Raw genomic sequence first — 26,224 nt, forward strand, 5'->3', positions numbered from 1 at the left:
TAACAAATAGTTTTTAAGACTTAAGGTTTGTAAAATGCCATTCAATGATTTGAAGCACAGTCCATCAAACTTTATAACAAGTCAGTCTTTTAATGCCCTACATTTCTGTCACCCAGCCACATAAGAATCATTTATTCTAGCCAGCAATTTAGGCTGTTCTTCACTCTTTACTAAGTCTCAAGGCTTAAATGGAATGAATAGGTAGGAGACTCCTAAATCCTTCCATCCTCTCACATAGCCTGCCGCCTGCCTTATTTATACCTGGCCTTTATAAAGGGGAAACATCAGATTTTACACTTAGCCTATACACATCACAAGGCCCACTCTTTTCTTTAACTAGATCCTCCTGAGTCTTACAAAATGGTGCTTCCGAAGCACTCGTGTTTCCTGCGTGGTCTGACCTTGCAATAAAAAAATCAAAACAAAGAGGGTCATGCAGCTGCCGGTGAATGAACAGCAGCTGCACGCAGCATTGTGCTTCTAGCAAATGTGCAACAATTTTCCTCTAATGTGTAAAAAGGAATAATCATTAGACTAAAAGTCCACCATTGTACAGTTTTAAATCTGATCATTTCTTAAAGATGACAGTGACCTTTCACTATTTGCTGGAAACAAAAACACCACACAGGGAGGTTGTCATACCTTTCTTGGACTTTCCTGCATTGAACAGAAGATAAAAGGACAAAGATTGCATTCATTCTAAAGCTTACAAAGGAATAGTTCACAAGTTGTACAAAAGCCAATAACCATTACAACCTTAGGATCTGAGTCCCTGGACTCTTTGCTTTAAACTCTGCTCTCAGAGATCTTTGTTTGCATGATTCACGCTGTCAGGTCTATTACAAAAGTGCTTATTGAAGGAAGGCTTATACTTACACCATTGTCCTTGATGTATCCATTATGAATAAGCAGCAAAAAAATAGTTCATTTAAGTTAATTTGTGTAAGTCATAAAAATGATAAGATCTATTTAATTTGAGTTAATGAAAAATGTGCGAGGTCTGATTTTTTCAAAACCATGGACTTTTACTTGGTGTTTGCTATTTTAATGGAGCCAACAAGTAGTAGTGAAACGATTCCAAATGAAATTATGATTCATCCTTCCTGGTCCTTGTGGACCACCTGTATGGGCTTAGTAGAAAATCCTGCCAATTTTATGGTCCATTGTAGCTCTAAAAACTGCAGTCCCTGACCCTTCCTCTTCTGGGCGGGGAAGCCAAAGGTGGCAGGCTGGCCTCACAAGATACATCACATCCTCTTGGATCAGCACACATATGAGGCTTCTCTATTTCCTCAGAAGCTGTCTCATCATCACCACATGAAACACTTTAAGAGGAACACCACTCAGAGCTGCAGTGGGGAAAGACAGGCTGCAGACTTCTGGGATGTACAAAAGACCCAACAGTGAAGAACAGGAGCACAAAAGACAGGTCAAAGACAATAGATTTTGTAGAGGGTACCTAATGTGACCTAAGGGAATTGGCCTAGTTCTTCTTCATGGACCTAACATGGGGATTCCCATTATTTGGGGGGAACACAGATGAGAAAAATAGAGATCAAACATCCCTCCAGTTTCACCATATTCTCACAAGAAGCCTCTTACACAGTATTGTTTACAGGTTTGTTTGGTACAAAGGACTAGTTTTTCTTACTCTCTATCTTAAGGCAAAAACTTTCAACATAAAGTATGGTGCTGTGGCCAGTCCAAACTTTGATGCCTTCAGCCAGTGGGAAAAATACATTTAAAAAGAAGTCTATAAATATCACAGAGAAATGCATCAACGGAAAACAGACTTGACCCACAAGCGAACAGTGATTAATGAGAGCCAAAATATACTCATTTATGTTTATTATTTATATACCATAAGATATATTTTTAGTTTATTAAGAAATTATGATAAAATAAAAGAGAAGTTCAATCAGATGTATTTTATTCAAAGGCTAACACTGTAAACCTCTCATATTATAAACCACTTTTATGAACACCTAGCTTCTCTTAACTCTTTTTATTTTTTTTTTCGCGGTACGCGGGCCTCTCACTGTTGTGGCCTCTCCCGTTGTGGAGCACAGGCTCTGGACGCGCAGGCTCAGCGGCCATGGCTCACGGGCCCAGCCGCTCCACAGCATGTGGGATCTTCCCGGACTGGGGCATGAACCCGTGTCCCCTGCTTCGGCAGGCGGACTCTCAACCACTGCGCCACCAGGGAAGCCCTCTATTAACTCTTAAATCACGCTGGTAATGATATGAAATCCTCATTCAAGTGATATATATATAGCTCACTTATCCACACACATATACACATTATGTATACATGCATATATATACACCAATATATAAACACATTTCTAATGGTACTAGTGATTATTCCCTGGTGACATTAGCAAAGAGGCCGAGCAGTCAGAATTGCCTCTAAGCTGGCTTAGAGGGAAGGGTTTCAATCCCACTAATGAACACATTGAGAGGCCAGACGCTCATCACTCTGTCAGCATCCCCATTCACATCCCGGGCATACATCCATCACTGCATTTACCACATTTTATTAAAAGCATCTGTTTTGTTTTTCTCTTCCTCATGAGACTCTAGGCATTTCAAGGGCAAAGATCATGTAATTTATTTGTATTTTTGCTGTCTAGCACCATGCCTGCTCAAAAGTTAGGGCTAATATAAGTTGACCTAAACTACCATGTTAACACAATAAATCTAACCTGCACGAGAAGCTCACCTCTGGAACTGCCTTACAGTATTTTCTTCTAGCCCCACAAAGACTACTTGAGAATCCCATTAGAAATGCAACATAGTATTACAAAGAAACAGAACATGCTGAGAGTCCAAGTCTACCTGAAACCTAACAACCACACAGAATAAAACCTCAACCCGGGCTTCCCTGGTGGCACAGTGGTTGAGAGTCCGCCTGCCGATTCAGGGGACATGGGTTCGTGCCCCAGTCCGGGAAGATCCCACATGCCGCCGAGCGGCTGGGCCCGTGAGCCATGGCCACTGAGCCTGCGCGTCCGGAGCCTGTGCTCCGCAACGGGAGAGGCCACAACAGTGAGAGGTCCGCGTACCGCAACAAAAAACAAAGAAAAAAAAAGCTCAACCCACTTTAAAAGGCCTAAGGGAAGTCTGTCCTGGGCCACTAGTGCTCTGTGTCAGCTCAATGAGTCTTTAGCACGTGTTCAACAGGGTGGCTCAGCCACAAACCAGGGGAGTGATTTGACTTGGTTAAGTACCTTGGTAATCTCTCAGGGGTCTCTTTTTTCCTTCTCCCAATCAAATGGGAAGGTTAGTAATTCTCTGTGGGCCTTTCTGATTGGAGAAGTCTACTGAATTTATAAAGTACAATGGGTATGTACCAGCCATATGTGCATATAGGAAAACTTATCTCAGTACAACAATAAGGAAGTATACATATATATATATCCCTCCCCTAAGTGGACACATTAAGAGTAAAGTTGACTGAATCACTTTGCTGTACAGCAGAAATTAACAGAGCATTGTAAATCAACTATGCTTCAATAAAATTTAAAAAAAAATAAAAAGAGTAAAGTTGAGGACTTAGGTTGATCCCCTCCCTAACGTTCCCCAACTCTGTTTGGTCTCCCTCTCCCTGAGGAATTCTAATGCTTGACAAAGGACATGACACTGGGCTTAAAAGGTACCTACCTCTGAGCATCCTCCGAGATTCTGAGTCTTTGGTCATGGTTGCCAGCGAGTGGGGGAGCACACTGCCACAGCTGTTGCTCTGTCCCAGGGGCAGGTGGCCCTGTGAGAAACAGGAGGAAAAACTCAGGCAAACTGCAGGCCCAATGGTCCTTCTGGACACGGTCACATCGCTGATTCCTAGCTCCTATCTAAGCGCAGAAGGCAGCGAAGGTAGGTCTTTGCACCCCGTGTGTTGATGCTAGATGGTAAAGGCCAGTCGCTGTCCCTCCCCGGGAGCTCCACAGAAGTCTCAACATCACAGCCATTCCTCCAGTGGCAGCAGTTCCAAAAGTGAAGACAGAGAGGGAAAACACTGTCCAAAACCACCTTAGAGAACAACTCAAAGTCCTTCATGCGCGAGGAGCAGATGCAGGGACAAGAACGCATGCACATCATGCACAAGGACAGAGCAGATCTACACACGTTACAAGGGCACCAATTTCCATCTGCTCCAGGTGATCGAGTGGGCTGAAAACTGGAGACACCTAATAGTAACTATCCCGGTGGTTTTAGCACACTTTCAAAATAGCAAATTCCTTGGAACACCAGTTTATAAAATAGATGAAAACAAAGTGATTAAGGACAAGGGAAGGACTCCAAAGTCTGTCCCACTCAAAATCTCCTTCTCACTTGCCCTTCCCCTCTTCCTGCCATGGCCCCTTGTTAAGGCAGGAGAACAGGCGTGAGGGCAACTCAGGCATCAGACCACATGGATCCACATTCTAGCTTCAGGGCCAACCAGCTTCAGGTGACCAGGTGGACCAGTCACCTAGCTTCTTTCCACCTCAGTTTTATCCATGTGTACAATGGGGATACTAATTAGTACCTCTACTACCTAGTGTTGTTGGGTTTTACAATGAAACAATTCACGTCAAAGGCTTAGCACAGTGTCAGGCTCCAAGAAATGGTTCGATAAATATTTTTTGCTATTATTCCTGGAATCCAGAGCTTATGTCCTCCAATTTCCATATCTGGGATACAGCTACGGGAGTGTGTCACGTAAGTGAAGGCTACTCACCACTTGTGTGGTGGTAGAAAATACCCCGGACCAGGTGCTTTGGTCCCAGAGCGTATAATTCCAAATGTCCTCTGAATAGGATAGAAAATGCAATTTAGTTATGATGTCTGCCCAACAAGCAAACTTAATGGTATATTATTCAGCATTTTCTTTAGGGGCCTTTGCATGTCAGTCAACATAAGGACAAAAAGACTCACTGAAGGTGAAGCCCGTGGTTCTCCCCATGTCCTACCTTTGGGGCGGTGCTTCTCCCCATAGTAGCACTGCTGAAATGAGGGGATATGGAAGGTGTGGTTTTCTTTCGAGGCAAAGTGTCACTCAGATAGAGGCCTTCTTGGTGCTGTTTTTTCCTTTCTTCCAGACTCCTAAAATGCTTTAAATGCAAATGTAAAGCAGAATAGCAACACTTGACTAACTGAAACAGGTCACTGAAGTAATTAAGAGGTATGCATTCACAAAGAAGCTTTGGAATTTTAGCACAGAATTTTAAAAAATTATTCAACTTAGACTTGTATTCACTAAGAAAATTGGGCTAGCATTTGGTAAGGGACATAGACACTCAAAGAATTTATTACTGAACCTAGAAAAATTCAGAAAAATCCACCTGTCATTTCTGTAGTAGTGCCTGCTGCCTTGGAGCCTCAGGACAACTTACAAATTATTATGATGGTTGCCATGTGGATGGCAGAACAGCCAGTGGACAAAGCAAGTAAGCAGTTTCTCCCTTTGTCTGTCTGGACAGTTCTGTGTGATGGCACAGATCCCAGTGTGAGGAGAATAAGAAAAGGGAGAAGGAAGAAATGAAGAGAAAGCATAAACAGGGAAGTGGGTTTAAAGTTAGAATCATATTTCAATCACATAAACACACTCCAAATCCACATAATGTTTCCATATAAGGCATCCTTCTAGATTGAAAAAAGATCTTGGCCAAGGAGCCTCTACAGCAATCCCTCACATTTAAAAATCCTCCTGTTGACTATTTCATTTTTTTTTTCAGATTCCTAAGGCAAAATTTTTGCCAACTCGAAACTTATCCAAATTTTTCTTGGCCTCCTCCAAAATGTCTTCAATAGTAAATTTATTTCCTAATTAGAGGTTCTTTAGGTTTGATCATTTTTATACTGAACTCAGGCTTTTGAAATATGTAAAAATTAATGCAACTTTGGGTTATCAAACTTACTATCAATCTCCAAACATGCCAATCATGAAGAATATCTGCAATTTAACTTTACAATTATCTGTTTATAGTAGATATTTATTAACCTAAAAGTAGTGAGGAGATATAGTCCTCTAACCAAAGGTAATAGATAGTAAAGGTAGCTGTAAGAAAGGTAAGGGCTGGGCATAGGAAACCAGAGCTCACCTACTTTGCAGGGGGGGTGGGTCTATTGACTGACTCCTTAGGATCTTCTAGGGCCAAATTCACATAAGGATTTGATTATAGTAGAAAGGAGTCTCAAAATAGATTTTTTGAATACCCAAGCATGAGTATGCATAGAATGTACCAAAAGGAGAGCAACACTTTGGGAAGAATAAATTATCTATTTTAAAAAGTGCAATAAAAAACTATTGTTCTATGGACCAAATGCACTGCTTACCAAGCTACTTACCAATGCTGAGCCTCAGTTCCATGGGATTGTTAGAAGGAAGAAATAAGACATTTGTAAAATGTTGAGGAAATTTTGGCTCATAGCAGAGGAATGATGTCTATTATTATGGTTTCAATAATGTGTGAGGAAAATATTTTGTGTTGACACAGCAACTTTTTACACCATGGATTTTATGGAAATAATTATTATGGTTTTGAAAAATACCTGAAGTAAGTTGCAATATTTTGGTTGAATGGGAACTGAAGCATGAGGATGTGAAACTAGCTCAAACATATCAAAAGCCAGGAGAGGACAATCAAGGTCTCAAACTTTCTAACAATCCCCACACTCTTAGGCCATAATAAATGTCCTTAAAAAAAACAGGAGTATGCATCTTATCTTTTTAAAAAATACCTTTGGAAAAGTTGAAGAAAAGATTTCACATCAGTTAAGTTTGTTGTTAAGGTGAAACTCTAAACACCAGTTCCTAATTACCTGCTGGTCCTGCTGCTGCTGCCTTCTGTGTTTCTTAGCTGGTAGAGGAGGTGGTGTGTCATTTAAAGGAAAAGAATCGACAGATGTAGCCACGACTTCAGGCCAAGGGGCCGATGGAGATTGAGTGATAGGATGAGGAGAAAGGGTGGAAGGAAACATAAATCCAGAACAGACAGGTGCACTTTGCTTTATAGGAGAAAGAAAAAATATATATGTGTCCATATGAAATGAAAGAATAAGACAAAGAAATGAAATCGATAATCTGATTGTTTTGTTTTCTTATATGTTACTCAAGAAGGCATAAATGATGGGCAGTATCTTTCAATTTAACCTCTTGTTAAGATCCCACACTGTGGGCAACTTGGATCCGTAAGAGGTATTTTAATTTACTATTATTTACGCCTCCCCAGATGTTTTAAAGCAGCTTAATATTAAAAAGAAATCCATACTTCAAAACAAAATAGAAGACAAAATCAAACTGGAAAGATGATTCAAACCAACAATTTTAGAAAGGCTTTTTGGTTTCTAAGAAAAGTAGGTTGGGCTAAAGTGCTAAGAGATATATATATATGTGTGTGTGTGTGTGTATTTATATAGATGTATAGTTCATTTTTCTGAACTTACTTCTCCTAATACTCTACTCTGTACCATATATTTCATGGTTTCTAGTATTATCATTGGTACAGCACTACCCCCAAATCAGTCTGTTTTTTTTCATCTCACCGTCACTCTGGCCCTCTGCTCAACCAAACAAATATTTGTCTCACACACCCTTATTTTCAGTTAACCATGGGTTAATTTTTGACATGAGGAAAGCAGTGAATGAATGAAATGGCATGCCAACACACCTCTTTATTTTGTGGCTGGCTCACCAGCACAGCTGTGGTAGGCCCAGTGGCAACAGCATCAGCATCAGCAGGGAACTGAGTGGAAGGGGAGAGATTCGTGGAATTGCCACATGGCTCATTAATTTCATTTACAATGATATAGCCCTAAAAGGAGGAATTCAGAAGTTAAACACAAGGAAAGCAAGAGCTGAGGCATGCGAGAGTATTAATGCTCCAGTACAATGGAGTTAGCTTAGAGCATCACAGCCAGATATCTGTGGTATTATCAGATGTTTCATTAAGGCAATCATCAACTATTAAAATGGATTTATGGTGCTTAATCTTGAAAAATGATATTTCAAACATTAAAAGTAAATTTTCAGATAAAATCAAAATAACTTTATTATAAAAAACCCAATACCTTTGATTTAAATATCCATCCATATCGGCATTCATTCTGTTGACTGAATAGGTTGTCACTACACAGCATTTAAAATCATCACAAGCAAAAATAAATATGAGACATAAAATCGACAGTGCAATCACTCTCTACTTCAAGAACCTTTTCCATAAATCTTTATTTTTAGATTTTCCCTTCTTCTTCCTGTTTCCTGACAAATTAGAGAGTGAATAAATGTAGACTAAAGGCTACTGGTTTTTGCACTAAGACATTTATAAAGCAGTAATTTATTCGCAATGGAATCTTGCTTTTAGGTGTCTCAACAAAATGAAAATAAAAAGGACACTGTTCTCTTGTGAGCCTTCCTTAGCAAGAGAAACGCGTGTACACACGCGCATACATACACACACACAAATCCCTAAGATGAAGTTGCAGCTTGAGGGTGTTTCAATTTAAGGCAGCTTGCCCAACTCCCAACTCTACCCCTAGAACAGAGAATTTCCAGTTACTTTTAAATTCAATGATTCAGTTCTGGCTTCAGCTTAGAGAAAATACCCATGAATCAAAATTGATGAGAATCAAAACTCCTGAATTTACATTTGAAGAAAAGGCACCTGTAAATTACCATGGAAAGTAATTGTACAGACCATTCATGATTTTCACCACACCAATAAAACAGTATGGGGCTTCCCTGGTGGCACAGTGGTTGAGAGTCCGCCTGCCGATGCAGGGGACACGGGTTCGTGCCCCGGTCCGGGAAGATCCCACATGCCGCGGTGCGGCTGGGCCCGTGAGCCATGGCCGCTGAGCCTGCGCGTCCGGAGCCTGTGCTCCGCAACGGGAGAGGCCACAACAGTGAGAGGCCTGCATACCACAAAAAAAAAAAAAAAAAAAAAACAATATGAAAAAAAGAATAAAGGGTATAAATTAATATCTCTCTCTCTCTCTTTTTTTTTCTTTGCAGTACGCGGGCCTCTCACTGTTGTGGCCTCTCCCGTTGCGGAGCACAGGCTCCGGACGCGCAGGCTCAGCGGCCATGGCTCACGGGCCCAGCCGCACCGCGGCATGTGGGATCTTCCCGGACCGGGGCACGAACCCGTGTCCCCTGCATCGGCAGGCGGACTCTCAACCACTGTGCCACCAGGGAAGCCCAATATCTCTCTTTTAAAGTAAATTGAGTTAAATTTAACACTTGGGTTCTTCTATTTGCCTATCAATCATTTCAAACAGTGGCTGCAGGAAAGGCAAGATATTGTTATGTTGGTGAAGCAAAAATTCCAGGCTGCAAGCAAGGTTTTCACTGAGAATTTATAATTCTGACAAAGTGGAGAAAGCCAGAGTTGACTGTTTATAAATTGGAGGTATCAAAATGCTACCGAATTCAGTCTTGCACTTCAGAAAGGGGCAATAGATACTATGTAAAGTTTTATAAGATTAAACTGAAGAAAGGAAGTTGACAACTAGGTTGTCAAATTTATTTTGTCTTTGATAATGAATGACAGTGAAGAGTAACAACTTTGAGTTATTCTTTTGCTAAGTTGATAGTAGAATCTTTCAAAACCAAGTTGGCCTCTTTATATGAGTCATAACCATATATCCTAATTAATTGCTTCAAAAATGTATGTCTTTTTCCAAAAGTGGGACTTGTTTAAAAGAGTTGGATATAAATTCATCACACTTTAAAAAAAGAGACAGAATGAGAGTGAGAGAGAGAAAGAAGGAAAGTGGGAGAGAGAGAAACAAAGGGAGAGGAAGGAAGAAAGGAAGGAAGGAAGAAAGGAAGAAAGGAGAAAATCAAAACATCTTCTGAGCCAAGTCTGCCTGACATGGAGGACACACAGCCACTCAACAAACACAAGAGTTGCAGACACACCAATACAGTCAAAAAGGCAAATTGGATTTTGACAACAGGAGGGCTGCAGAGAATAAGAACAACTCTTGAATAGAAAGGGAAAGATTTTATTCTTCTAAGAGGTGAAGTGACCTTAGAGCTTATCTAATGCATTTGGAAGCCACAAGCCCTTCAAACTCAGTATGTCCAGAGTCAAACCGCATTTCCCTCTCAACTCTATTCTTTCTCCAGTCTTCCCTATCTCAGTAACAGCTACTCACCATCAACCTCATTATTCCAACTGGAATAATGGCAGCATTCCTGACAATACCCTTAATTTACTTCATCCCCACATCCAATCTGTCAACAAGAACTGTCAACTCTGTCTCTGAAGTATTTCTGCATCCAGCTAATTTTCTCCATCTCTCTTCATTTGTTCAAATCCAAGCCACCAGCACCTCCAGCCTATACTATTGCAATTACCACTATATGGGTTTCCCAGCATCTCCTCTTTATAATCCAGTAGAGCAGCCCAGAGTGATCTTTAACAAATGGACCTCAAATAATGTCACTTCCCTGCTTAAAATCCCTCAGTGGCTTCCCATCCACATAAAATAAACCAAATTTCTTTAACATAACTCACAAGACCCAGCCCCTGCCCACCTCACTGACAACCTTATTCCACTACACTCCATTCACAACCACTCTTTATGCAGTGAATCTGCCGGAACTGTGTTCTATATAACGGAGAGAAACTACGAAACTGAATGGTCTAAAAAAGTTTTTTGGAAACATTTCAAAAAATGCTTCTGAGGGACATATTATTCACTCCTATTATGTGATGAGCATTTACCTCACACACCTACACACACACACACACACACACACACACACACACACACACTACTTTCTATGAAGGAATTCCTAACTCTGCTGTCTTTTTAAAGCAGTTTATAAATAAAGGGTTTTTTGTTATTATGAAAAATTTTATGCAGAAGCAAGCTTTTTCTTTAGCTTTTTGGAAAAAAATAAAACTATTTTCTTTCTCAGTCAGGGTTTTAATTTTCCAAATTAGAGTTAAAATATTTAACCATTATAGCAATGTAGCTCTGTAAAAAGATATTTGGGAAAGGGTTGCGATGGAGCCTGGGAAAAGATGGATGTTTGGGATAAAGAGAGTGTACAACTTAATGTAAATAGGATTTTCCAATTTAGGGGCAAAAATAGCATAGACAACATGGGGGGAAAAAGGAGATAGAGATGTTTGGGGGCATTCTCACGTTCTAGGAGACAGGAGAAAGAGAAGAAAGTAGGAAAGAGGAGAAGCTGAGACAGGAAAATGGAGGAAGGAAAGAAGAGAATTTAAGACTAGCTTTGGTCTGGATCCTAAATTTTTTGAAACTTCAAGTTAACCCACAATGTCATTGTTAAGCAAAGTATACACACACACACACACACATACACACACACAGAGTGAATCTGCATTAGACACAAAGATAATCCCTGAAATTCTCAAAGCACAAATAACAAAAGGCAGGAAAACCATCAAAGCATTGAGTGCTTTCATAAGTCACTTCAGTTAGTGTTTTTCCTAGTCAGCTACTCGCATAAAACTGAGGCACATCTCCTGAGTTCTAAGGTGATATAAGTAGACAAGAAAAATTACAGCTTACCTCTTTTAGAGTATTGGGGTTGACAGGAAACCCTTTGCCCCCAGAGAGGCTGGAGTATTTCTTTTCCAAATTACAAAGATTTTCCTTTTCCTGAAGGAACACAAAATCTATTAAACTGAGTCAACCTTGTATTTCCCTGATGACTAACGACTGAGTATTCTTTCATGGGACTTATTGACTTTTCACATAACTTCTCTTGTGAAGTGTTTCAATTCCAGTCTTTTGTCTGTTTTTTAAAAATTTATTTATTGGTTGTTTATCTACTACTTTTGAGTTTGTAGGAGTTTTTAATATATTCTGGATACAAGCCTTCTGTCATTTCCTCTTTAAGAAATCTTTGCTTTCTCCAAGGCCATGAAGGTGTACTTGCACACCTGTATTTTCTAGAAACTTTTTCACCTTAATTTTTATGTTTAGGTCAGATTATTATTATTTAGACAGATTATTAATCTGTCTCAAATTAATTTATATGCATGGTGTGAGGATGAATGGTAGTGAGATTCATTTTTTTCCATGTTTACCTAGTTGATCCAGCACCACATGCTGGACTTTCCTTTCCCTACTGGATTGTCTTAGAACCTTTGTCAAGAATCAATAGACAGTATATGTGTGGGTCTATTTCTGGACTCTGTTCTATTCCTTTGATCTATATGTCTATTTGTATGCCAGTACCACACCCTCTTAAATACTATGGCATTATAGTAAAACTTGAAGTCAAATAGTATAAATCCTCCAACTTTATTAATCTTATTCAAAGTTGTTTCAGCTCTTCTATGCCCTTTACATTTTCATATACAGTCGATTCTCATTATCTGCAGTAGTTGTGTTCTATAATGTTGCCATGAACAGTGAACTAGGGAATATTGAACCATTGGGTTTCTGGTCACAATATTTTCATCAACTGATTACTGCATAACTTTGTTTTATGTGTGTCTCTTTTTAAAGACATCTTATGTAATATACAATGTTGATACATTAACATTAAATTCACAACCAACAGCACCATAATTCATGCCTGAAAGCTGATTATCTAACACATGTATTTTCATGTATAAAGGCACATCACAGCCTTCCTGCCGTTAGGAACACCAGACAATACTTCAGCACTTGTAAGCCACTTTAAACAGCAAAATCACCAAAAAGCATAAAAATGTGAAAACATGGTACTAAACGGTCCACAGAAAGGACACTTGTTTACAGTAAGAGAACTGAAACAAGAAGGCAGAGAAGTGCCTTGTTCAATCTCAGCTGGGAACATGCATGTCCATTGAGTGACTCAAAATTTTCACTGCTCTGTGCCTGTCCATCAATGACTGCATGACAAGTATTAATTTTAGGGTTACAAATGAATTTTAGTGAGCAGATGGATTCACAAATACAGACTCCATGAATAATGAAGATCAACTGCAAATTTTATCATCAACTTGTCAATTTCTACAAAAAAATCTGTTGGGATTTTTATTGGGCCTTTGCCAGGAAGACCCACACGCAAATAATTGGAGTTCAAAACACCAGAGCAACTGAGCCAAAATGTTTGAGAGCAGTAAAAAGAGTAGAATATGTTTTACCTATTTGATGAAAAATATGATGTTTTTTAAAAGAAGAAAATCAGAAAACATACAGATTTTTCATAGTTTGGATTTTAACACTGTGGAAAAAGCATGAATAAAATGTCTTTGTTTATTTTCTGCATTATAGTTAATCATTCAGAGCATCAGCTCATTAATGTGGAGGATTAAATAAAAATGTATATAGAAAATTCTTCCTCAAATTATAATTCACTATTCTTTATTAAAAGGTACTTACTTTGATGGAAGCAACTTTCCCTGAGTTGGAACCTGTGTTTTACTGCAACCAGTGCTGAAAAGGAAATACTTACTCTCTGTAACATCACTATTAAGTTATTCTTTTCTTTCACAAAATGATCTTGTTCTCTCTGAGCCTGCTGGACAATGTGATTAGCTTGCTTTTTCAATGCAGAAATTTTTTCCTGGAGGAAAAAAAAAACAAAACGACCATAGAGATGTACATTAGACATTCAAGGGTTTTCCAGTCTGTCCTGGGAAAGGGAGAAAAAGTGTTATAACCTGAAGCACAGTGACCACATTTCATTGATGGTAGGTAGGCAGTGATTATTACCCAGAGACAATGAGCAGTTTCTTTGAACTGACAAGCTCAAGGCTTTTCTTTACCTAAGGCCAAGTGATTCAAAATCTATTTCAAGAACCTGGAAGTCAACAGGAAATCTTGTGTTAGAATATAGATGAATTCTTGGCATCATTTTGGGAGATGCCTCATGAGAAAAAACAATGGAATTTCTTATTTAAACCAAAAGCTTAAGAAGTCACCTTCTCCATCATCCTCTCCCTCAACTTTATCAGTTTAGTACAGAGCACAGGGGTGTGATTCTAAATTCTGGAACGAGAGTTGAATTCTGGACTGGACATCCGGAGGCGGTCAGGGCTGGAGGGAGGCGGTCATCTGCATAGAATTCCACGAAGCTGCTTCTAGTAGTAGTAAACTATCAGCCATCTTTGAGAACTACTGGGCAATGGGAACAGAGGAATTCTAAAAAAGACTGTTCGTAGAATTATTCTAAATCCACTTACTATGATTGCAAAAGCAAGTAATTTAAAACAAATATCTAGATTTCTGATTTTCTCTACCTTGGTTTTCACATTTATATTCATAAATGCATCTACAGCATCAAGCAACAATGACTATAACAGGTCTCAGTTTATCTAGTTGGGGGCACCATTTGGCATGTAAATGGAAGGCTCCATAATCTGCCAAATGTGACACGTGCTTAAACACACAAAGATATTCAGATATAACAGATATACAGACGGATGGACACACGCTATAGCTATATTAATAATCATTATTGTCACATAGCAAGGGGTATATTTTGACTTTTCACATTGAACAACACCTGGCAAAAGTACCTTTCTAGCAACAATGTTCCGTTGATATTCAGCCACTTCACGCAGGAGCTGCTGGGTCAGGTTCTCCTTTTCCTCATCTAGACGGCTCTCACGCTCAAGCTGCTGGAATTCCAGGTCTTCAAAGTGTTTGCTCTCCACATCCAACAGATCAGCATCCTTTGGAGAAAAGGGAATGAAAACAAGACACACCAGAATAGCTGCAGCGTTCTTAATGTGAAGAAAAAATTATTAAAAGCAAAAAGACCAAATATCTTTCCAGTTACAACACGGACCAGGGTTAGAACATGATAATCCTCTCTCTGGAGTTAAACCCCAGAGCAGTGACTTTAGGATGAAATTGAAAGGGACTGGGGTAGGGGTGGGAGGGCAGCATCTCTTTCACCATTGGTTTTATTTATTTATTTATTTATAATTTTTTTACTGCTTTTCTTTTCTTTCTTTTTTTAAATTTTATTCACCATTGGTTTTAGACTGCTCTGTGGTTGTAGGAATTCTTGCTTTAAATCTACCAGGTGGCTTTAAAATGGATCATGAAATATAAAAAGAATTTAATAAATAACCTAAACATTATCTGCAGACCAAAGGTGTGACATAATCTCTTGAGAAAAATTCCTGTTTTCCACAAATTTTCAAATGAAATGAGACTTCAGTATAAAGATTAAATTCAATATTCCAAAGTTGTTGGCTATAAAAAAAAAAAGATTCAAAAGTTGGCATACACGAGCTTCCCTGGTGGCGCAGTGGTTGAGAGTCTGCCTGCCGATGCAGGGGACACGGGTTCGTGCCCCGGTCCGGGAGGATCCCACATGCCGCGGTGCGGCTGGGCCCGTGAGCCATGGCCACTGAGCCTGCGCGTTCGGAGCCTGTGCTCCGCAACGGGAGAGGCCACAACAGTGAGAGGCCCACGTACCGCAAAAAAAAAAAAAAAAAAAAAAAAGTTGGCATACATAACAGATCAGAGGTCTCTAAGAGGAATATATGTACCCCAAATGGCATACCACACAAGGCGCTGGGATGTGAGGAAGGAATATTAGAGCTTCTTTATATTTTTTTTAGTTTTTCCTTCTTTTACAAATTCTCAATAAATGTTCTCTAATGTACTTTCGAGTAGTATATGTGCATTATTTTAAAAGAATATATATATTTTGAGCATGTATGAAATACATATAATATATACATTTATAATATAATGTGACCTATATGTATGTATATGTAGGCACGCATGCTCAAATAATTTTAATGAAGGGAGAAGTCACCAAAAACATTTGAAGATTGGAGTTCTTAAACTGGGCTTCTGTGAATCCCTTAAAATTGTTTACAAACCTTTTTATTAGAAACAGTAGAAACCCCAGCATTCATCAAGCACAAAGAATGACTCGAAAGGTTAAGCACTCGAAAGGTTAACTGAAAGGTTAAGATTATTCTAGGAATAATCTTTAGGACATTTAAGAACAAACAGAAATCACAGAAGTCAGATAGTCTAGAAGAGGCATTCTCCAACCGATGAGATGTCTGAAGACAGGAGTGAATCTGTATCTGAGCAGAGACTGCTGCATGTTGTATGAGTTGTTCTCCCATCTACTTAAAAAACAAAAAAACAAAACCACACACACACACACAAAAACCCACCTTATTTTGGGAGCCTTTGACAGAACTGTAAATGTGGTATGTATAGAAGATTTTTTAAAAAATATAATTTATAAATAATTAATGACCAAAAAAGAAAAAGGCAGCTAGGCTACATGGCTCATAGCGCTCCATGGGTAAAAGTGCCAGGGCATTTTTTTCAATCGACACATTAAAAAGAGTTGGATAAATAAATATATGATAAATTAGATCTATATCAGTATTTAAACACACCACCCCTTCCCCTGGTTTTTATATAAGTGATAAACTTATATATGTCTTCTAATCAAATGGAATATTTTTCTATCTTCAGGAATGAGTTTATTCTGGGGATGATTCACGGAAGAACTATGTGCTACCATGAAATTACAACCAACACTATAGCAACAAGATTATTATGTCAACACAGACAGTGTATTCTCAAAGCCTAAGAACAGGAAAAACAATTTGAAAAACATATTCAGCATTTCTTAAAGCTTCTTTATATTTTAATTGGCCAAATGTAAAGTGGTCTTGGTTTCAAGTAACTGGGTGACATTTCAAGTTTATCAGACATTTCATGTTTATAACTTCACAGGAATTAATGAATGTGGACCAAATCTAGTCACTGCTAAAGGAACTGAGACATAACACTAGTGTTATGTCTTGAAACAAAATATCTGTAGTCTTAAAACATCAGTGATATGTTTATTCATACAGGCCTCCATACTCAAGTTTTTAAGGTTTTTTAATTATACTTTGTTTGCAGCTAAAGCTTATTGAGATAAAAATTTTAATAGGCTTTTTTTTTTTTTTTCAGTTTATAAAGAATCTTCATTCAAAGTGGGCATATGGCTCACAATATACACACTATGCTAGTCAGTCGCTTACTCCACATCTGGTTAATGTGCAACATATGCTATTTTAACCACATGAAGGTCACAGAGCCATTAATTTATTTGTAGTAAATATTTAAACCACTACATGAAAATAATAGCACACTAGGCAGGAAAGTTGAAAATTAAAGCTTAGCTCAGCACTCAGATTCCTCTGGTGTAATCATCTGATCAAGTTATCTAAACCATTAAAACGTGTATATATAAACTTACACTGGGAAAGAAAAACAACTTGGGAGGGGAAAAAACTTTTACAAGATTTTAGATAAGAATAAGAATTCAAGAGATGGAATTTGGGGGCAGGAATAGTTTAATTGAGCACAGAATAATATATACAGGAAGCTCAAAGTCAAGTGTATGGCTAGTTGAGTGAAAATTTTAACTAAACTTCTCCACTAAAAGTACATGACAAATCTCTACTGGCTGGCAAGTTCAAAGGCCAGGCGTGAAAGGAAATAAGACAGCTGTGCTAAAGAAAATTCAAGGGAATTCCTTTTTTCCTTCCAATAACTTATGAGAATGTATATGGCAGAAGTTTACATGTCCAACTTTATGTTTTCTTTGCCTAGTAGAGGAACAGAAAGAAGAGACTAGACGTGGAATGGCCAGGAGAGATTACAGGAATAATCTTATGACAGCTCAAGGTCAATTTTGAAAGCAAATTTAAATGGAGCTCAGGGTTTGTTACTATTTCTCCATCTTATGTGCTACAGTCAAACACTTTTTTGCATACTTTTGGAATTTGGAAAAAGACAATGGAAATCATGTAGTACGATCTTCTCATTTTATACATGAGGATATTGAGGCCCACAGAGATTGAATTTGTCCAAGATTAAAGGATAAACTCATAGTAGAGCTAGTGAGAAAAAAAAAAAGGCTCCTAATTGTAGATATTACTGAACAGAATTGTTTAAAAATCAGAGACTGAAATCAACCTTTCAGCTGAGTAAATACCAAAACACAACAATACTATCCTAGCCAGTCCTCTCCAGCAGATGAAAGGCTCAATTTTCTTCAGGGTTTTTTTCTCACACTACTTGTATCCCAGGAAACAGTTCGATCGGTGAGCCCGTTATCAACTACATTAAACCATGGGCCATGAAATCAACATCGGATGAAAACTGTATTCTGCTTTAAAGCAATGATTTAGGGGTCAGAAGCCCAGTCATAAATCCAGAGTGCTGCATGCACAAAATCATTCTACAATTTCGGCTTAAGTATTTGAGACAGCATACAGTTTGAGAAAATGATTTTCTTCCTATTCATTTATTTTCTATTTTGTCTGACTTGCTGCCTAATGAAGTTACTTGTAATAAAATCAACTTTATTGAACCTAGCTTAAATGCCTTGGGGAAAGCTTTGTAATGAAGTGCTATTCTGGAGTGTTCTAAGTCTGACGGGAAATGAGTTGTGATAAGACAGGAAGTTCCAGTATGAATGGACTTCTCATGAAATAAGTGAACTTTTTACTGATTAAGCCAAAGGACTGGTGGAGAGTTATTTTGGTCATCATCCTTCCCTGGAAAACAGAATTAATTAGTAGTTCTTTTCATATCAGGTGAACAGAAGCTAGCACGAACCAGTTTTCTCTCCTAAGGAAAGGGGTTTTATGATAAGAATTTTGCACTCTGCTTGGAAAGGAAGAGGAAGGAGTCTTTGCCTTCAGTTAGTGGAATAGGCTGTCTGTATCATTTCCCTTCCTCATTTGTAGTCAAAATCCTTGGGACATATACAAATTTATGAGTTATCCTATAGAATCTAACAGATTAAGCAAATTAAGTAATTTGTAACTACTTAATTACAAAATTACAATTGTAATTCCAATTGTAATTACTTAATTACAAAATTACAAAATAAGTAATTATTCATATCATGCTGACTCCAGGTTATTAATAGAATCTATCAGTTTTTATTTGAAGCAATATTTATGAAGAATAGAAACAGTAACTGGATAACTAAAGGAAGGGAAGAACAAAATATATAACCATGCTTCTGACTCTACATAAAGCATTATGGTGACTGTGTAAAATCTTTAGCAATAAGGAAAGTTGAAAAACAGTAAACAAATATAAAAAAATCAGTTTCCCAATCTCTTTTGTGAACTGGCATAAACACAAAAAAATTACAAGCTAAAATAATTTTACAAATACTATTCTTTTTCCAATCATTTTTTATCGTAAGGCTTTCAGAGCCTTGGGACACTGAGGGACAGGAAGTTTTATCTTCTTATAGCAAATTAAGCTGTACACAATAAAATGAGTAAAGGGGAAGAAACATTTTTTGATCCACATTGTAAAAAATTAAAAATATTAGAACCGTTACACTGTAGTTTCACCTGTCTGTACTGGGTATTCTTTATTCAACCTGTACAATACATTGAAAAGTTTCAACTGTAATTTTTCATAACCTAGTGATACTCAGAGATATCAAACATATTTGTATTCAAGGTCATCTTAAACATTTTCAGGGGTGTGCTATCTTAACTGACTTTTTCTCAGTTGCCCAAGAAGGTACAGACATAGCAATATGAATAAAAGTAGTCTTCTTTCCTACTCATGTGGAATCATAAGTTGCTATTGACTTAGGACTAATTACTATTAGGCTCCTTTAGAGGTCCAAGACTGTTAATGACTGCCTCTCCAGAGTCACAGTCTATTTGGGCTGCTGTTTAGAGCAAATAACGCAGCTGTCAAGCAGCTATGAAATATCAAGTGGTCATGCTAGTGTCTGCAAAACTATCCACCTAGGAAGATAAATATCGAGGTCGTTTCAACACTGCCAACATTAAAGATCGAAGAATAATCTGATAAAGTTCAACTAGAAGATCTATGCTTCATGAAGTTTTAAAAAAATATGAAGCTTGTATGAGAAAATGTTGAATGCCCTGCATCTTGGGTCTTGTTTGTTGTGATCGTGCTAATGAGTTCAAGGTCACTAAGAAGAAGAAAGGAAAAGAAAAACAAAATGATGAGTGGTGGTGGGGAGCAAATCAGAGAATAGAAAAATTTGTGGACAGGAGTATAAAATTGAGAGGAGGAAAAAAAAGAAACATTCGAGGGCAAACAGGACTCAAGATGCAGCAGAGAACAGAATGCAGGGAAAGACTTCAGCTGATTTAAACGCTACAGTCTTGTTGGTTACATGTCAGTAATAGCTCTCTTTTGTTACAGAAAAGGACTTGGGAAATGTTTTTGCATTATTAATGAGGCAAAGGATTCCAACAAGGAATTTTTCAACTGATTAGCATGGAATATATACGGTCAGCATGCATATTTCTATTTAAAACGTATCTAATGACCAGAATTTCTGCAAATTTATGCTATGTGAAGGAGGAAGTCATAGGTAAGTGGAACTTAATTGAAAAAAACAAAAAAAAAAAACAACTAGCACATTCCTGTTTGCTACTGACCCTCTTCAGTTGTTGTTGCAACTGTTCCCTCATGGACTCAGGACAATTGTCCAGCTGGGTCTTCTGCTCGGAGTAAAGCTCCTGAAGCCTCTCTAGTTTTTCCCTTTCAGCATCAAGCTTTACCTTCTCCTGAAGTTCAGAAATCAGAAAATAGAAGAATAGAAATTACCTTCACACCCCCAGCAGTCGTTAGTGAACATTTCCCAAGGATAACACAAACAAGCAAACACACACAAACTCCAGACATCCTATGAATGTAGAAACGTATCTTGTTAGTGACTAGGATAAGGGGGTATAAGTGGAAGTAAGGACCAGGGGCCCCGTTTCTACATTCTCCAAACCCAGTCCACTCCATCGGGTATTGGCAACGACCCCTGTCCGTCCTTCCTCCCTTCCTTCCTGCCACCACGTTACAAAAGCAGGGGAAGCAACGGTCATATTGGTCAATGGTCAACAAAGAACAGAAGAAATGCCAACCGAATCCCTAAGATAGCCCTGCAAAGAGTCACTCGGCAGGGAACCAGACAGAGGATAGCGGGCATTTACCTCAAGCACCGTCAGAGTCCAGTTTGCTGAAGGCAGGTGTTAAGCAAGCTTTGGCAACTATTGAAATTTTGTTCTCAGGTTAGAGGCACATTAGGTGCACAAGTTGATACCCTGGTCACGTGGAACAGTTCTAGCTCTTTGGCAAACTTCAGAGCTTAAGCAATTAGAAAATCTGCTGTCCGGGAGAGTGTCTAATTCAGACACTGAGAGAGCTAGTAAAAATGCAAGACTGACAAAGCAGCAAGAGGAAGGCACGTTAGACAGCTCAGATGCACCAAAGGTGTGACATGTACTGTGGAGATAAGGACTTTCCTACAATGACTGGCATAAAAAATAATTGAAACATGGACCATGGAAAAAAAGAAAGGGTCAGAGAATAGAAGAAAGGAGAAGATAACACTAAATCCCTCCCAAGTCACACACTCCAAAGTGACCCTGGATATTCTCCAGGGTATAACAGGCAAATATTATAATACAGTATCACACGGTCTTCCAAGGCCGCCTCTCAAACTGAGAAACAAAACTTCAATGCGTTTAGTGCCAGTTTTCCCATCTTATGTTCCCTTTACAATACTCTGAACCCTTGAAGTAAATTTCAGACCTAATTCTCTCCTTGTGTAACACTCTCAACCTAAACTAAAGCACTTCAGTGGAATGGAAGCACCACCACCCTTTGACCCCTTCAATAAGCAAAATCTTTGCCATCACCTGACTTTCTAATGTTCACTATTGATTTGGTAGAAATAAAACTGGCTTCTAAGCATATCACAGAAAAAATTTTTTCAAGGATGAAGATTTGAAGTAGCCCTATAAATTTATACTACTCTCATTTCTTCATCCAAATGGTCATGATGTCCTGTGTAAACATATACATAGATTCTTTATAAAAGATGTTCGAGTTTAAGTCTAAAACTATATGACATCAATACCTACACAAGTACACTTGAATCTCCACTTTTGGCTTACATTTTAAAATGTCAAGGGCATTTTAGAAATGTATATTTTGATTTAGAAGCACTTTTTCTTTCTCAAAATGATTACATCTAGAAGTGAGAAAACTGAGAATCCTACTCCATATATCAACCTAAAAATGATTCTACAACTTAGAAGTTAGCAGACGATAACGAAAGCTTCCTAAAAGGGAATTCCCTGGCAGTCCAGCGGTTACAGCTTGGCGCTTTCACTGCCAAAGGCCCAGGTTCAATCCCTGGTCAGGGAATTAGGATCCCACAAGCTATGTGGCCGAACAAAAAAAAAGAAAGAAAGTTTCCTCAGTCTTTACTGTGAAGTGTGCTCACTGTGCACAGCTGCTGTGTAGGAGTGAGAAAAAGCGATGGCATCATTCACAGAATAAAGGATTCTCAAGTGTTACCTCACAGTAAAATTGAATATACTAGTGCCAGTTAGATTTAATCTTTAGCTTCAAAATTAATCATCTTTTCCCCTTAATAAAACCAACAATACAGAACACCTGTTGTCTTTGGCTAAGAAAATGTGTTATTTCCCTTGTGTGAAGATCTAAGAGTGCCCTATTACACAGCAAAAGAATTTTGTCCACAAAGAGGTCTATTTCTAGGTGCTGTATCACCAGAATTTGCAGCCATTCTAGTTTCAAACAGAAAGCTAAATAAATAAGAAAACTATTCATTCCAATCAAATAGCAAAGATGCAAAGCCTTAAAATTTAAAATAATATTTTATAAAAAACACTGATACGATACTTAATAATATGGAAAGGCACTGGCCTAAAACACAGGTCTCAACTCCGAAGCAATAACCAAACTATTCCTCTGATGCTCTCAATTTTTAAATTGCTAATAATAAGCACAAATAAACAACTAATAAAAAGTACCTTATGTTTACATAGTGCCTTCCTTCTGAGGTGCTCAAAACGTTTTGCAATCCCATACAAGGGGGCAGTTAGAACCATTATGCAAGCAGACACCATCAGGACCTTCTGCAGCTCCTCTATGGTTTATCCGTAATTCTGTGACCACTACCTGGGTCTCAGAGTGACAGCTCAGTGGGGCCGAAGCTAGGGCAAAGGAAGTGAGGGGAAGGATGAAAGAGGGACTAGTGGCAGATGGGCCCGGCCATACACCACAGGGGGCCACAGACGTGATATCACTCCTACAAGAGCCAAAAGTAGACAACCTCTGAGCCAGAAAGAAATTAATATACCTCTCTTCTATTTACTGTCCAGGAAGTTTTCAAAGAAAAATTAGCTCTAGGCAAGCAGCTAATTAGAGCTGAAAGTATCACCTTCTACAGCGAAGGTAAAATAGTTGGACAAATTAGATGACATTCCAGCGTTCAGGGATTCTAGCTTTTTACATGTAAAATATGAACACTGGGTGTTATTCTCTTCCCCCTAGATTTAAATTAGTTAAAGTCACCTATTCTAACTACTATAGGCACAGCAATATTTTCCAAACATCAAATTGGGAGAGAGCACAACATTTTTTTCTTAGGATTCATAAATTTGGTTTCAGGAAATAAATGAATGAAAATGCATTTTTAATATATGTAACAAATTTAACTTTGTGGAAAGAATAACATTATAAGGAATCGGAACACTCCAGGAAGATCCAGATGTAAAGGGTGTATTTATAACAAAGACCAGAACATGACTTCCCTAGAAACACAGACACCTCCATCATTCTCAAATTGACTTGTCCTCTTTTGATGGGCCAGCAAAAATCCAGTTGGGTCACAAGTTCATTGTAAGATTCTGCCTATCTTGCATATTTGAGACTGATGTTCCTGGGAATTCCCTGGTGGTCCAGTGGTTAGGACTCGGCACTTTCACTGCTGAGGAGGGTTCAATCCCTGGTCGGGGAACTAAGATCCCACAAACTATGCAGCGTGGCCAAAAAAAGAAAAGACTGATGTTCCTAAAGTGTATATAGCGCCAAAGGTAAATTTTTCACCAGCAAATGAAAGTAAAAAGCAGTGTATAAAATTGGGCCTACATCTACTTCCATGGTGAGTTGTTCATTCATTCAATCAATAAATATTTATAAGGGGAATAGAGACAGAGAAACGAGGTAACTTGATCACTGTCCTCATGAAGTGGTTCTTAGACCTGACCACGTTAGAATAAACTGGTTGAGCTTTTAAATATAGTATTTCCCAGGCCTTCACTTAGAAACCTAGGGGGTATAAGGCTAGGGAACAAGTTTTTAAAAAATCTCTCCAGGTGTTCTCATATGCAGTCAGAATCACTGATTTAGCCACCCAGAATAATGTGAGAGGCAAAGGCAAAATTAATTACAATTTGATTTTTGTCATGAAGACATAGGACATTAATACAAAATCTACCCAGACTTGAAGACATTTGGCCTTAGCACCTTTCCTTCATAGTATAAAAGTCCTCTCTTACAGGTAACACCTCAAATGTAAAATTTTTACTATTAGATTAAATGCCTCAAGTAAACCAAAAGAAAAAAAGAACTGTGAGATTCCAATATCCAATATGCTTTCAGAGAGGAATGATGCATTTCACTTTCAGAGGTAGAACGACTCGCTTCTAATCATACAAATGATCAGGAGTGGGTATAAATTTACCCTAAATAATCTGAACATGTACACAAGAATTGCCAATAATCTTGAATAAACTTAATAATCTAAGGCTTTCTCAGGACCACTTATTTTGCCAGATCTGTGATTAAAAGACAATAATAAATTTTCTCTAAGTTGTATTCTCGAAGGAAGGAACTGAAATTTAACTTGCTGGCTCTAATTGAATTCCAATACTACAAAGAAAATTTTTGAATACCTATAAAAAAATAATTTTACCACATTTAACTAATATTTGGTAAGCAGATGGTTCAAGGTTACCCTGAAAAGATGCCTACTTCATTAGTTTATAGGGTTGCCAGATAAAATAGAGGATACACAGTTAAACGTGAATTTAAGATGAACAACAAATGATTTTTTAAATGTAAGTATGCCTTAAATAATGCATGGGACATAATTACACAAAAAAATTATTCTCTTTATTTGAAATTTAAATTTAACCAAGCATCCTATATATTTTTTTCCTTATTTGGCAGCCTTATTAGCTTGATAAAGGTTTTCTTAAAAATTAAGATTCATCTTTCTAATTTCCAAACTGTTCAGCATAGACTCCAGCACCTTCTAGGTACTCAGGCCATGTTTATTGAAACACTGGGTCAAGTTTGGAATTGATGCAGTGATATGTTAAGATTCATAGTACCTAAGCCATCATTTTTAAGGGTAGCCCATCCAAAGTCCTCTCCATACACCCTGAGAGGCCCCCTCCTTCCAGTTCCTGTGCCCTGCGGGGTGGTTAGAGAGGCAGGCATCCTCAGAGGTTCAACATTAGGCAATTGTTTTAGACCCAAAATCACTTATCTGAAATTCTTAAGGCCAGATGTGTTCTAGATTTCAGAATATTCTGCATTTGATAGAGGTAACACAGTTCATATAGCATATACTGTATGGCATTTCCACTGAGGTCTGGGGCAAAACCGTGTAATCAAACATGTTTCTATTTCTGCAGCTACTTATGAATATTCATATTGAGCGTGAATATCAGTCCAAGTCAGGTTTTGAAACCAACTAAGTTTTGGTGCCAACCTTATAAAAAGTTTTTTCCTTTACAAAACTTTTCAGAATTGCAGAGGAAAGATTACAGACCTGTGTCCCCAGATGGTTATTGCTGAAAACCCATTCTCTGCCTGCCTCTAAAGAGGCACATTTTTATGTTACTTTCCTAGGCTTTTTTTTTACCATTGGCTTTGACATCTTAATTGCACAGTTGATGGATGTTTAGTGTAGAAAACATTGGAAAATCAGAACACTAAGGATTTACATAATCAAACAACCACCAGAAAAAAAATCACACTAATCTGGAACCCTGTTGATTTAATCCCCAAATCCTATGATATATTTCCACTTCCTCTAACCAGGGAGCTAACTTTGAAATGTAAGAAAGAGGCACGGGAAGGGCTGGGTTCCTTCTGAACACTGCCTGTGACTTGGCAAAGACTGCACTCAAGAGGCATTAACACTTTGCTGAGGAATTCTGGGCAGGCTCTCTGTCTTCCCCTGGCTCTGAAGGAAAGATGGGGAGGAAGTAACAGGTACTCTGGCAAGATAATAATGGAGAATACAGTTTAACCACTTAAGACACAAAGCTATATGCTTATTACAGAAAAATAGTCAACTAATTCAAGATTTCACCCAGGAACGTGATGCATGGCATAGAGTGATTTAAACTTCAGCTCACACCTTTAAGTGTGTTTAGCTATAAAAGTGTGCAGA

General features: G+C 38.2%; 1 protein-coding gene across 19 annotated transcripts in view; it reads right to left on the reverse strand.

Annotated features, from left to right (window-relative positions):
• PHLDB2 (pleckstrin homology like domain family B member 2) overlaps nucleotides 1-26,224 on the reverse strand; it is a 130,596-nt gene that overhangs the window by 20,292 nt on the left and 84,080 nt on the right. For 8 of the 19 annotated variants that reach the window (XM_082626156.1, XM_082626163.1, XM_082626162.1 and 5 more), the window contains 8 exons: nucleotides 20,391-20,519; nucleotides 14,481-14,636; nucleotides 13,415-13,525; nucleotides 11,536-11,625; nucleotides 7,653-7,796; nucleotides 6,805-6,990; nucleotides 4,953-5,093; nucleotides 3,664-3,763 (listed from right to left, as the gene is read on the reverse strand). In XM_082626156.1, coding sequence (XP_082482282.1) covers nucleotides 3,664-3,763; nucleotides 4,953-5,093; nucleotides 6,805-6,990; nucleotides 7,653-7,796; nucleotides 11,536-11,625; nucleotides 13,415-13,525; nucleotides 14,481-14,636; nucleotides 20,391-20,519 — 1,057 coding nt within the window. The remainder of the gene's footprint in view (nucleotides 1-3,663; nucleotides 3,764-4,952; nucleotides 5,094-6,804; nucleotides 6,991-7,652; nucleotides 7,797-11,535; nucleotides 11,626-13,414; nucleotides 13,526-14,480; nucleotides 14,637-20,390; nucleotides 20,520-26,224) is intronic. The other 11 variants (XM_082626158.1, XM_082626159.1, XM_082626151.1 and 8 more) reach the window with 7 other exon arrangements.

The sequence above is a fragment of the Mesoplodon mirus genome (assembly GCF_964341445.2).
Source record: "Mesoplodon mirus genome assembly, chromosome: 6".
NCBI classification, from domain to species: domain Eukaryota; kingdom Metazoa; phylum Chordata; class Mammalia; order Artiodactyla; family Ziphiidae; genus Mesoplodon; species Mesoplodon mirus.